The following is a 14554-nucleotide window of genomic DNA, read 5'->3' as shown; positions in this document are numbered from 1 at the left end:
TTTCACCTACTCCTAGTTCTTAGCTTGCTTCAGAATGGAATGTCCAATGCTTCTGGCAATGGTGCTTTATTAGGGGACGGTGCTCTGTTATTAGATTGCATTTTATTATTTCCTTCAGGTTCACATGCACCCGATATTGGAGGGCTCTCCCTATGGGTTGAGACAGAGATGATGCCAGTGAGGTGGTTTTTATTATTTTTGTTAGTGTCTATGCAGCCAGATGAGAAACCCAAACTAGAGGTACAGACTAGAGGACAGGCACCACTGCCATGTTCTAATTGGTAGAGCCCACTGTGTAGACTGGAGGGCATAGCTGGCTTTCTTTTGTCTGCTCCATGAGATCAGAAGGCATTTAGCACAGCGATCCTGGCCTCTTCACACAGTGGGTCTAGTTTGCCGTCACCCCCTAGGGAAATAAATAACACACATACCTTTTGGCCAGCTTTATGTACAGTTTGATGTAGTAATAAATATACCTTGGTCTTTCAGGAGCATATATATTTTCAAAGGCTACAGGCATGCAAAACATTAAGTAACCTCTAGCAGAGTCTTAGTGGATTCCTGAAGCTCTCACTCTTAGGCACAGGGAGGCAGACATGGTACGAGCTTATGGACCAGAAGCCCCCAGGGCAAAGAAATGTGCAGAATATGCCATGTACTGTGGGTATACCCTAATTTTCTCAGAAGCCTAGATAAAATAAACAAATGGAACAAAGTCACATGAAGGAAAAGAAAATAAACACATTATTAAAGTTTTAAAAAGAAGCTAAACACAAAATCTTATTTTCTTCCAATTCTATCATATATGAAAGCTGGGCTCAGCTTAATTTTCTTTCCTCTGCTATCTCCAATGTTTGGGAAAGAATCTGGGTACTACATCACTTCAGTGTGTGTGTGTGTGTGTGTGTGTGAGAGAGAGAGAGAGAGAGAGAGAGAGAGAGAGAGAGAAGAGAGGTGTGTGTGAATGTGTGTGTGTGTGTGTGTGTGTGTGTGTGTGTGTGTGTGTGTGTGAGATCATGTGTGTGAGTATATGTGTGCCATGATATGTATAGGAGTGAGTGTATGTATGTGTGGTGTGTGTGCCATGGTGTGTGTGTGTGTGAGAGAGAGAGTGTGTGTGTGCATGAGTGTGTGTGTGTGTGTGTGTGTGTGTGTGCATGTGTGTGTGTGAAATTACTCTATTTTCTATCCTATCTTGATGAGTCTGAAGTTTCATGCCTATACCATTTTCTATTATAACTTGTCTGGCCATTGTAAAAATACTTTTTTAGACATTAGAACATTTTTAGTGAGATAACTTAAGCTTTTATTTCTCTCAACCTTATACACTTTACATCTCTTTAATAATTTTTTTTTCTGAATTTGGTAACAAGGAAAACTGTAAATATAGCCATCTAGTCTTTAGCCCCATCAGAGACCCAAGAAGGATATGATATTACCTGAGTAAACAGAAGTGCAGAGCAAGCAACTTCCAAAACTATAAGCAACAGAAACAGCTGGCTGCCTGGACAGTCACCCAAGGTTCCTATGCAATATTAGGGCATCCATCTTTGACCTACAGGCCTAGAACATCTGACAGATTTTTCTGTGAAGCAGGAATTTTGAAGGGCTGTCCTAACTTGTCTTTGGCATTTGCCTTCTTTTGTGTCTTGCTTGTCCAATTTGGACAACATACTGTCAGCAGTTGAGGTAAGGGCAGTTTCTTTGCCCCATAGTTAGCTTTGCCACATTGAAGGCAAACTCCATATCGAGTTTTTTTGGTGCCATCATCTTTTTTTTTTTTTTTTTTTTAAGTAAATTGGTGCTGCCAGGAGTAGATGTGTCTCACTGTCATGAAAAGGCTTATGTTATTAAAACATCTTAAATGCCATATTCTGTAAGTATCTGAAGTGTTTGAAGACCACCTATATATCTAAAATATATGTTTAATTTTGAAAACATACCTACATGACTACAAGTTTGATTGTTATAGATGGCTAACTACTAATTTACATTTCTTAATTACCCCAAACAGCTCGTAATAATAGCTTTCAAGGACTAGAACTTGGAATTACATTTTAAAATGAGCTGTATAGGTACAATACCTTAAATAATATATACAGTATAACAAAATAACCTTAAATTTGTATCGATATACAAAAATTTATACCAATATAAAATAGTTAAGACTAGTAGTTGCCTTTCCAGTTTAAAAGTTAGATTCAATAAACTACCATCTTATCATTCCTATAATGGTGTGGTGTGTCTGTACCATGGTGTGTGTGTGTGTGTGTGTGTGTGTGTGTGTGTGTGTGTGTGTATGTGTGTGTGTTGAGTATATGTCTGTGAATGCATGTGTATGTGTCTGTGCCATGGGGTATGCGTGTGTGTGTGTGTGTGTGTGTGTGTGTGTGTGTGTGTGTGTGTGTGTATTTGAAATGCAGAAAGAACGCCAATTTGGTTCTAGGCATGACTCCCTGACCATTTCAACTAGAAACTGAAGGACTTCTTGGAGGAGTGCTGGGCAGGGACCCCTTACAGCCTTACCAAACTCCAGGTCTTGAATATCACACCGGAAGACTGTTTCTTCATTTACCACAAGCTCCACCACATTCCAGTCTTCTATCTGCTCCAGGATGACCTCATGTCCATCATTGGCCAACACAGCTGGAAGACAGAAAGGGACATGGGTCACATGGGGGCAGACCCCAAGTTAGCCTATGTCTGTGTCCTCACAGATCACAGCAGCTTGCCTCCTCTCTGGCTATTCATGGCCATAACCACCTGCTGAGTACGAAGATGGTCCCTGATCTCCATGTGTCCTTATAATCTCAGGAAAGTAAAGACAGACCCTAGTGACACATCTCTTGCTTGTGAATTACTCCAGACCTAGGGGATCTGTTAGGAAGTGACCCATCTCTCAGAAGTAGCCACTGACTGTTCCACAGCTTAGTCTCATAGAGACAGTGCTCAGTATTGGGAGTGGGGACCTAGGATCCATCATCTTCTTTCCCTGCTAATGGAAATATAATTTGGTTGCCTTTCTAGAGGGCAATCCATAGCATAAGCCACAACCTTCAAAAACATGTTTTGAGAACATTGTACTTAAGAGAAACCCTGTAAGGAAAAAAAAATCAGAAATACAGGCAAATTTTTACAACAATATGTTCTTTTTATAACATAATACCAAAATTCTATGAACAATTCATAGTCTGATAATAAAAGGATGACTGAGTAAATAATGCTATGTGTTCATAATGAGATTTTTAATTTGGAAATTTGCAGTTATAGGATGGAGAGATGGCTCTTTGGTTAAGGGTGCTTGCTGCCAAGACTTACAACCTGAATTCAATGCCTGAAACCCACATAGCAAAAGGAGAGGACCAACTCTTGTAGTTGTCCTCCGATTTTTACATGTGTGTCATGATATGGTGATTTGAATAGATATGGCCCCCATAGACTCATGTGTTTGAATACTTGGCCTATGTGGAGTGGCACTGTAGAAGTAGGTGTGGCCTTGTTGGAGGAAGTGTGTCACTGTGGAGGCGGGCTTTGAGGTCTCATATATGTTCAAGCCACAGAGAGTGGGACAATTCACTTCCTGTTGCCTGTGGATCAAGATGTAGAACTCTCAGTTCCTTCTCCAGCACCATGTCTGACTGCATGTTGCCATGATTCTCCATAGGACAATAATGAACTAAACCTCTAAAACTGTAAACCAGCCCCAATTAAATGTTTTATTTTATAAGAGTTGCTGTGGTCATGGTGTCTCTTCACAGCAATAGTAACCCTAATTAAGACATGATATACACAGAAACACACAATACAATATGCAAATACATGTAAAAATAAAATAGGAACTAAGCTGAACAGTGGGGGCGGGGTCTCTCAGGACATTTGAGGAATGGTAAGCAGTTCAGGCTGGTAAAGAATGGTATATAGTAAGACAATTGGGTCTTTTTTGCCCTTGATATCAAGTGAATTGCAAAGGTGCCTAGGTGAAAAACTATGGGTTAGCCGGGCAATGATAGTGCACACCTTTAATTCCAGGAGACAAAGGGAGGCAGATCTCTGTGTCCAAGGTCAGTCTGGTCTACAGAGCAAGTTCCAGGACAGCCAGGGTTACACAGAAAAACCCTGTCTCAAACAAAACCAAAACAAAACAAAAACTAAATAAAAGGGAACTTTTAAAATAGAGTAATACTTGTGATAACAAAAATCAGGATATAAATTTGTATAATATATTAAGAATATATATCCATTATTAATTGAAATACATATGTAAGAAAGAAGAGCCCTATGTGGTGGCACACACCTATAATCCCAGGTTTAGGGAGACTGAGAGGCTAGCCTGTGCTACAAAATGAGAGCCTGTCTCAAAATTGAAGAGAGAGAGGGAACTCAGTGGTTCTTTCTATCTCTGAGGTGAGATTATGTGAAACATTTACTTTTACTATCTCAGTACTTTCCACAATGTCTGTAATAGTCAGGAAACTTTCTTTTCTTTTCTTTTCTTTTCTTTTTTCCAGAGTTGTTCGGGCTGTCCTGGAACTTGCTTTGTAGACCAGGCTGGCCTTGAACTCAGAGATCTGCCTGCTCCTGCCTCCTGAGTGCTGGGATTAAAGGCGTCTGCCACCACCACTCAGCTCAGAAAACTTTTAAGAAAATGCATTTGTTATTCTCACCTGTGAGTCTGAGGCCTGCTTAGCATTTACATCCGGTGGCTCCTTCCAGAGGTCAGCCACGGATGATTTGTTAAGACTTGATCTCCCTTCCTTTTCTTTCTCTCTCCCCTGAGGGTGTCTTCAGCATGGTAGGCAAGTCTCCACTAAAGCCCAGCCTACTCTGTCTCTTGTCTGTGGTTAGGACGCATGGCAGTCTAGACAGCTAGCCTGCCCATGCCTTCTTCCTCTGATGTGCCCATTGCCCCATCTATCTTAGAGTTGGTGTGCTGTTCACCATTAACATTCTGTGTGCTCTGCTGAGTATTTGGGTTAGAAGGAACAAGGCATCAGGTGGGGGTCATGTTTTTTTTTTTAAAGTCTTAGCATTCCAATCAGTTTTAGGGAAAAGCAGACATTTCTGTCAGTTAATTGCATTTAATTACAGAGACAATCACTGTTTCAAAATGTTGTCCTGTCCACTTCATCTTTCAATCAGTTCGAGAACATCCAGCCCCAGCTGTGAGTATTTTAATTGCATAATTTTGATTTCACTTTTGGAAAGAAACTTGAGAAAGACTCAGTGAGGGTCTCCATTAACACGATCACACTCCTCAGGCACCCGGTGGTGGCCCTAATTGACCTGCCTCAGCTAATGCCTCTCTCCAAAGAATACCTGCATCCTTTCTTTGGCATATTTATGCTATTGTATCCTGTTCAAGTGCCTTGACCTGAAACATCTTTGAAGAGGGCACTCAGCCTGGACCAGTGACTTGTTTAAGTGGAAGTAGTCCAGCTGGTTTGGAAGGGCAGTTCATCATCTAGGGAGACATGACGTCAGTCCAAAGTAGAGATTTCTGGCTTCACCTTCCTCTGCTCATAGCACCCATCTCCCAACAGAAAGTAGCTCCATGTGGGAAAGTGTACTGTGGCCTCTAGGCCTCTAGGCTTTGCATGGCATGTAGATCCTCCTGGGGAGTGAACTAGAATCTGATAGGGACAACTCAGGAGACTAGCTGTCACTCTGCTGCAAAATCCCAAGGTGAACTCTCTAAGGCCTAAGGGGCTCTGAGAGTCTGAGGCAGGTGGTCCCATGAGAGACCTCAGAGGTAAGCACCTCCCAGGTGCCCCTGATGCCTCCTGAAAGGTCCATCTGACTAAGCTCAGATCACACTTGGGTTTGAAGTATTTCATAGAGATGGAGTTACTCTTCCATGACAAGGTTGGCTGAGAAAATGGATCTGAACTACAAAACAAGTTGAGAGGTGCTGAATAGTGAGGGTTCCTGGGAGCAAGTGAGGCAGACAAGAAAGGGTCTTCTCTCCTTCTAGGGGCTGCCAGGTATAGGCATCGGAGCTAGGCAGGGCAGGCTCTTGACCTTCCTCTGGATACCTGGGGTCAACCCTGGCTTCTCAAAGCAGCAAACATAGCCAAGTACTACCAACTTCTCTTGTGGCTATTAGTTACCTGCTTCATTTGTACTCAAGTGACAACAGCTGCAGAGTCTGTCACACTGTCAGCCTCAGGCCACCATCTCCTTCCTGTCAGAGAAGAATGACGGGTAATAGTGAGGCTGACTATAACATGGCTGGTGCAGGCTTAAGGAAGGAGAGAAGACACTTTGGAATCCCTGCAGCTCACCCAAATGCCACCACTCGGCATGGAGGGGCCATGGTTTCCATGGGTTGTCTATTCAAAGAAAGGTCAGATAAATATGATTCCTGAAACAAAGTCTGTGCACAGGCAGTGGCTAAACTCCAGCATAAATCAGCCAGAAGTGGTAAGCCACCCGCAGAACACCCACCTCTTTGAAGTGGCACCTCATTCCTCACGGGAGGTCTGGATAAAGTAAAGGGACAGGGGAAAGGCTCTGTCCTCACTGAGCTTTGGCAGAGTTGTGCAGCATATGTGGATGATGAAAATGCTTCTGGGTAGGAAGTCAAAGTACACTGGCTTCTTTCCTTCCTTTACTCAGAGCAGACATGATGCCAGTGGCTACTGATGAGTGCAGCCAATGCATTGCTGGGGAAGGAGGATAGCACTTGGGTGCCTTGACTAAATAAAGATGGATTCTATTTTTAATGGTAAGTTTCAGTGCCTTCCAATCCCTTTGATGGGCTTGTTTGGCAGGCTCAACTATAGTAGACAAGGAGCAACTGTGGCCAGGGCAATTACTTAGCTCTTTTTTAAGCACTGGTTTAGTAAATCCATTTTTGCTGAGCCATTATAATTCATGGATAATAAAGAACAGGAGTGTTCAGATTGCTTAGGGCATGGTACGTTCAGAAAAGATCAGGCATCCTTCCAAAGACAGTGGGGCTTTGAATGATAAAGGGCTATGATTTTTTTTTTAAAGTCATATGCAGAATTCAGATGCATATTTTACAGAGGAGGGCCTGCAAGTAGACCTGCTAGCCTCAATGTTAGCACTGGCTCTAAGGTGGGGATGTGGGGGGGGGGATGGGGAACAAATGTTCCCTGCTTTGTTGCTATTAACACCTTGGTCCTTGTCACCAGGTCCTCTGTAAATGTTGGCAGCTGTTATTAGACATGTTATCAAGCATGGGTGTACACAGATTTCTCTACAAATCAACCACCTGCAGATACCTTACAAACTTCGCCAGCCATCAAAATACCCTTCCCTCCCCAATAGGGAGCGAGCAGCAGCCTGTGCCTGTGGCCTCAGCTCAACATCCAGCTCGATGATTGCCTCTCTGAGGTCAGAGAACCACACCCCTCTCCAATCCATGTCTGCGTTCTCTACTCTCCTCCCTTCCTCTCCTTCCTCTGCCCTTCCTTTCCCCCAACCCTCTTTCTTACTTTATTTTGGGAGTGGTGGCAGGGTCCTGTTGAGTAGTCCAAGCTGGCCTTGAACTCATGATCTTCCTGCCTCGGCCTCCTGAATACTGAATTACAGGTGTGTGCTACCTTAGCTGATTCTCCATCTTCCTCTTTTGTTGTTCTCCTCTCTTCAGAGTCTCATGTAGCCCAGGATGGCTTGAACTCCTAATCCTCACTCTACTGTCCAAGTGCCAGGATTACAGATGTGCACTGGTTCTATGTTTCTTTCTTTAGTACATTTTTGCAGAAAAAAAGTCCATCTAAAATATTATCATATTACAAATGTAAAGTAGACTCATGATTCTGTAAAAACCTTAGACATTATAGAAGACGAAAAATTAAAAAAAAAAACAAAAATCAAAAACACCCTGACTCTACCCTATGAGCCTCTTCCATTATTTGCCTGTTCAAGTGAAGAGAGATCATGGTGTGCAAGGGACTCAGGGACAGGCTTCTATCCCTAGTGCTGTGCTTACCTAACCCAGCCTCCCACCACCCCCACGTCACATTACTGATGTGCTGCAATTTATTGAGCCATTGCAATTTCTGGTTGTTTCTATTTTTTTTTCTTTCACCAAGAATGTTGCAGAAGACAACCTGTGTATGGGTGGTCTCTTTTCAGTTAAGAAAGCACCTGAAAATGAGGCTACATTTTACAGACACTTCAGGTTGCCCTCCAACGTCACTTTCCAATTTGTTTTCCAATTGGAAACACATGAGAATATTTGCTCTCTAATCCTTCCAGATCTGAAAGCGGTGGAGACAACTCGAGCTCATCAGTTTAGGATCCGTTTCTTCTGGAATACCACCCCATTGTCTTGTGGAACTTCCACATTGTCTCCCACTTCTGCACTCCCCATCCCCGGCACCTAGCACTTTTGTCCTTAGGCAACACCTCTACCAGATGCCTGGCTCTGTCTCTTCTCTCCTGCATGTGGCTCTATCTTTCTAATGAGTAGTTATGTCCTCAAAACGTTCCCTCCTGGAATATTTAGAAAGTTTCATTATCAGGAGACTCCACTTTCAAGGTCACAGAAGCAGTGGATCATGACTGGGAGAGAGTACACACTTCAGTAGGGACCTCAATGGATGCAGCTTCTGTGAGTCACCACCCATGCAGGGCGGGCTTTTTTAGGAGGCCGTTGTCTTTCAATTACTCCCACTCCTCCAAGCAGGCCATCCCAACAAGCTCTCGGGCTGGCTAAGTTAGACTTGGGTGGAACTGTTTCTTTGGTCTCTATTTGTGCCCCATCTGGGGTTACTAGTCATTTATTCATACCTCCCCAGGAAAAGTCGTACAACACGTTCCATATACCAGATACAATCCTAGGAACTGGGACTCCACAGGGATCGGGACAGATGGGACTCTCTGAAGATTATGTGCAAGTGTGTGTGAGGTAAGGAGGTGAGATCAGTGCTGCAGCTCATACCTCTAACCACAAAGAAGGACAAAAGGAGGAGGGAAAGGAATAGGGAAGGAAGGAGGTAGACATGCTGAGCCAGCTCAGTGGGTGAAGGCATTTGCTATCAAGTCTGCCAACCTTAGTTTGATACCCAGTACCCACATGGTAGAAGGAGAGAACGGACTCCTGCAACTTTTGCACACACACACACACACACACACACACACACACACACACTCCAGGATGTCTTGTCTCTGATGGTGACTTTTGTGGCTATGATTTGAAGGCTGAGGGAGGAAAGGGACGATCATATGGGAAAAGGCATCACAGGTGCAGCATCTGCTGAGTGCCAGGTGTCAGCTCCTGGGGTCTCTGGAGAGTTCCATGGACAGTGAGGATGTGGCTGTGGCTGTAGGGGATGTGTAAAGAGGTCAGAGAGGTTGGGGAAGCCTCAAAGCCTTGGAAGGTCTTTGACTTCTATGAGCTGGGAGTCACTAGTCACCCAGGAATAAAGCCACGTTCTGATCCCGCTCTGGTTTTGAGGATGGATTACAAAGAGACCACCGTCGTCACAGAGAGCTCAGGTGGAAGCCATGACACAGCCCAGAGGATGATGGTGACTGACATAAACAAACAGTGAAGGAGGAAGGTTTACAGGGACATGAAGGGTTGAATTACAGACATATGCTGAGGACAAAGACTGTGGGATGGATTGACAGGCCTAGTAGTAGGTATAATGGAGGGAGGAATGGGAAATGAGTGCAAGGCAAAGAGACAGCAAAAAGAGAGCAGCCAGGACCTACGAGACAGACAAGGTAGGAGCTAACGTCATCAGTATCTAGATCTGGTTTACAGTTAGAATGGCTCCTGCCTTCCTTCGTTTCTTCTAAATTCTAGAACATGATTTCTACACACTGGTTTGGTCTCTTAATAATCCAATGTTCCTCATTTCTCTTCTCCAATTTCTCCTTTTAGAATGGAACCTTAAAGTACAAATTATGGTGTTTTTTTTTTCTGGAGACAGGGTTTCTCTGTGTAGCCCTGACTGTCCTAGAACTCACTCTGTAGACCAGGCTGTCCTCAAACTCAGAGAGCTGCCTAGCTCTGCCTCCTAAATACTGGGATTAATGGTTCTTTGCCTAGGCACCTTTGCTGACTGCTTGAGGTCAAGGGCAAAACAGACCCAACTCTCTTGCTATACACCATCCTCTACCATTGCAAACTGCTTACGACGTCTCAAATGTTCTGAGAGACCCCTCCTCCTTTCCTAATGACTGTCTCCAGAGTAAGTCCTTGCCACACATGCCTTTCTGTGCTTTTCTTGTTAGACTCACGCCAATGAGGGGTTCACATTCTCCTTTACCAACAAGGAAAGTAAGGCTCATAAAGGAAAACAACTTGACTTTGACTTTGTCTATAAGTCTATGAGTAGTGGAGGCCATGTCAAAACTAGGTCAGCTCAACCTCAGAGCCTCTGCTAATGCCATAGTGAAGATCTGTAAGTAGTGGTGAAGGGCTATAAGTAGACTTAATGCATATTAAAAATCTAAACTTGGAAGTTTCACAGGTGTTGTAGAATGTTTAACTATGTAAAGATGTGTTGCATTTGTTTATGCTGTGGAATATTACTTCAACTGTGTAGAGGTGTGTTACAATTGTTTATGCTGTGGAATATTACTTTAACTGTGTAGAGGTTTGTTGTTACATTTATACTGCATTTGTTTAATGATGCAAGGAGGTGTATTTAACTATGTGTCGCATTTGTTTATGCTGTGGAATATTACTTTAACTGTGTAAAGGTGTGTTGTTACATTTGTTTATACTGCATTTGTTTAATGATGCAAGGAGGTGTGTTTAACTATGTGTTGCATTTGTTTCACCTTGCCTGACTAAAGCACCTGATTGGTCTAATAATAGGCTGACTGGCCAATAGGTAGGCAGAAAAAGGATAGGTGGGGCTGGCAGGCAGAGAGAATAAATAGGAGGAGAAATCTAGGCTTGGAAGAGAATAGAGAAGGAGGAGGCAGAGGAGAGAACGAGGGAGATTCCCAAGGCTAGTAGAAGCCAGACAGCCACCATCAGCCAGACATGAGAAACAGTAAAGACAGATATATAGAAGGAAAGAAAAGTAAAAAGCCTTGAGGCAAAAGGTAGGCTAATTAAGTTAAAAAGAGGTGGCTAGAAAGGAGCCTAAGCTAGGCTGAGCATTCATAACTAATAAGAAGCCTCTGTGTCATGATTTGGGAGCTGGTTGTTGGCCCCAAAGAAAGAGAAAGCTTGGTACACACAGGGATGGATGATTAAAGTGTATCAGGGCTAGGGTGGGAGGTTGGAGTTACTGCTTACTAAGTAGAGTTATTGTTTAGGATACCAAAAAACTCTGGAAGTAGACAATGATGGTTCTATGATACTGCAATCTGTAATGAATGTCATCACATGCTGCTGCTATGGACTGAATTGTGCTTTCTCTATTTTGTATGTTGAAAGTCCTAACTCCCTCTGATAATACTTGGAGATAGGGCCATTAGAACATAACTAAGGTTAATGAAGTCATAGGTGGCCTTGGTTTGACAGGATCAGAGTTTCTTATTCTTTGGACATTGACCTAGGTAGCTAAAAGCATGCAAAGTTTAATGAGTCCAAAATGGAATGTGATCATCCAAACTGTGACACCTGGCTGGTGCTCTCCAGTTTGTAGACATCATGGCCATTCATCAGCTAGCCAGACATGGAGGGATGCCGCTGGCACCCTCTCTACCCTTACCTACCCAGTCTACTGTCCTAGGGAGTTCACTGCTGTTGCTTGGCATAGCTTCCTTTTATGGCTGTCTTGATCCAAGGCGCTCTCATTACAACTTAGGGCCACCATCCAATCCCTTCTATTGCCTGTCTCCTTCCCACTCTTGACCCTCTAGCTTGTGTTCAAAGCAACTGAAGTTTCGTTTCCCTGCCTGAAGTTCTCGGGTAGCCCTGAACTGTTGCTCCTTCTGGCCTAACCTCTATCAGTTCAACATCTCAACACTTATTTATACCACCAGATTCCAATAGTGTCAGGTCTTCTGCCCAGAATGCTCTGGCCTCTCTTCACCTGGCCAATCTCTATTCAATCATTAAAACCCAACTCAAAGGTGTCCTCAATCCCCTCCAGTTACCAGCACTCTAACAGGCACTTAGAAACTGCTTTTGCTAAAAGAGCCAACTTACCACTTGGTCATACAAGGTAACTCAAACTGAGATGAAAGTCTGGCATCTCTGCCTTTACTTTGAGTATCTTTAGGTCACCTGCTTGCTTAACTCTGCTCAGTGCTCAAGGAGTCTTCCTCCACTCTGGTGATGCTCAATCAGAACAGCTTGAGCGTACAAATATCTCATCTCCTGCACCAATTCTTCCTTCAATTTTTTGTTTTTTAAGACAGGGTTTCTCTGTGTAGCCCTGATAGTGCTGGAGCTCATTCTGTGGACCAGGCTGGCCTCAAACTCAAAGATTCACCTGCCACTGCCTCCCGAGTGCTGGGATTAAAGATGTGTGTCACTGGCAGTATCCCAGGGATGGATTTGGGCTCATTGTACCCAAATATCATTTCCTCCTCCCAGTGTGCCACATTAATTAAATTTCTCTGTTTCTCTCAGTTTATCTCTTTAATTATCATATGGCTATTCTTGGTTGTCAACTTGACTACATCTGGAATGAACTACAATCCAGAATTGGAGGGCACACCTGTGATTCAGATCTTGGGGCAGGAAGGGAACATGTCTTTGATCCAGCTCTTGAGGTGGGATGACACATGCCTTTAATCCAGACCCTGAGGCTGGAAGACACACCTTTAATCTGGGCCACACCTTCTTCTGGAAACCTATATAATGACAAGGGAAGAACGAAGGTTCCTTTGTTTGCCTGCTTACCCTTGCCTTGTCAACACATCCATTGAACCAACTTGGGGATTTCAGCATATTCAGAAGACCAGCTGAGACACCCGGCCTTGTGGGACTGAGTAACTACTGGATTCTTGGACTTTCTATTCACAACTAGCTATTGTTGGGCTGCAGCCTGTAAGTCATTCCAATAAATTCATATATATTCTATAAGTTCTGTGTCTCTAGAGACACAGGTGGTGGTTTGGTCTCTTGGGACTGGTGGAGCTGGGACTTTCGCCTTAAAATTCTGGGAGCTCCGCTGTGGGTAGGTTCCCATGTGCCCTCTAGTCTGTCAGGGTTTAGGCATGACTCTCAGCAATCAGTGCTATCCTGCACACATCCTGTTCAACAGTGAGCCCATCGGCCTGAGTCCATGCACACAGATTTTTAACACAGGCCTTGCTGCATAGATGAGCAAGCAAGGGATAGAATCTCAGCCCTGTCACTCTGAAAGCCACCACTTACGAAGGGCACTTAATATTTCTGACCCTAATTTTCCCAAATTGAAAAGGTACTTTTTCTAGCCATTTTACTCGTGTATTTTGCCTAGTAACACTCAGGGTGCCCACACATTATATTCGTTTTCAGTTTTATATCCAAATAGTGTGAGCCGGAGGGAAGACTTCCTGGGGAAGGTGGCACTTGCCTGGGTTATGAGGGAAGGGCTAGGTAGAGAGAACTCAGCGTGAGTTCAGGAGGTTGAGGCCCAAAGAGGCACTCAGTGGGGTGACCCACCTTGCAGACCCTCTAGTCGGTAGGTGCGGTGCTCCACGGACAGACCCACTGCACTGTAGGGCCCGTAGCGCAAGGTCACTACAGCTTGCTTGGGCATGGCGCTTCTTCCTGGCTGCTGGAGGCTGTCTAGGACTCCGAGAGAGAAACACCTGCTGCTAGGCAACTGCCCTTCCGGCTCTCAAGGGTGGGCGTGGCCACGAGCTGGGCGGGGCCAAGGCTTCCTCGTCCCAAGTCCCCAGGCCTACGACAGAGTTGCTTTTCAGCCTCATAAACTAACTCTAATTCCACCCGCTGTGGTAAGTGTTAGCTTGAATGGATGAATGACTAACACTGACCAGCTATGGAAAGCACGTGTCTGGCTGCGCTTTCTGAAGTTGCCTCGTTTTGCCAGTAACCATCGCTCAAGGTGAGTTGCAGCCTGAGATTTGTATTACTCATTTGAGGCACAGGGGCCTTACCAGGCCACACAGGAAAGCAGAGTGGATGGGAAACTGTGTTTTCTCTAATTTCTGCTCTGTGTTTAATTGGTTGATTACACATACATACAAATAGACCTATCTTTGTTTTGTTGAAACCTCCCAAATGCTAGGATTGCAGACATGCGACACCACGTGACCATGTTTTAGATTAGTCTATTTCCCTAGTTTCCATTCCTTACTAGTTAACCTGTTTGATTGAGACAAAAATCTAGATTCACCAAACTCTTTTCCTTCGCTCAGCTCTGGGGTTGGGATAAGGACTCAAGGGGGGTCTCTGTCTGTCTGTCTGTCTGTCTGTCTATCTGTCTGTCTCCCTTCCTTCCTACCTCTCTCTTTCTCCCTCTTTCTCCTCCATTGCCCTCCCCTGCAGACCACGGACAGCCCAGGGAGAACCTGGAGGTCCATGGTTGAGAGACCCCATTACAGGGAGGAAGCTGGATCCCTGGGTACAGCCTCAGCAGCCTGCTTTGTTCTGGGAGAGGAAGGAGGGAACATCTGCTCTCCGGTCCTGAGATTCAGGGGTGGTTTTTGTTTTTGTTTT

The 14554-nt window shown here is 44.3% G+C and overlaps 1 protein-coding gene across 1 annotated transcript; it reads right to left on the bottom strand.

Annotated features, from left to right (window-relative positions):
• Positions 1–341: 341 nt before the first annotated feature.
• Positions 342–13631, bottom strand: CUNH10orf53 (chromosome unknown C10orf53 homolog). Its single transcript, XM_027389342.2, has 3 exons — positions 13535–13631; positions 2527–2646; positions 342–406 (listed from the first exon to the last, which is right to left on the bottom strand). The coding sequence occupies exons 1-3, from the start codon at positions 13629–13631 to the stop codon at positions 342–344; spliced, it is 282 nt and encodes a 93-aa protein (XP_027245143.1).
• Positions 13632–14554: the final 923 nt, after the last annotated feature.

Source organism: Cricetulus griseus (assembly GCF_003668045.3).
Source record: "Cricetulus griseus strain 17A/GY chromosome 1 unlocalized genomic scaffold, alternate assembly CriGri-PICRH-1.0 chr1_1, whole genome shotgun sequence".
Taxonomy (NCBI): Eukaryota; Metazoa; Chordata; class Mammalia; order Rodentia; family Cricetidae; genus Cricetulus; species Cricetulus griseus.
This window is presented reverse-complemented; position numbering and strand designations above follow the sequence as displayed.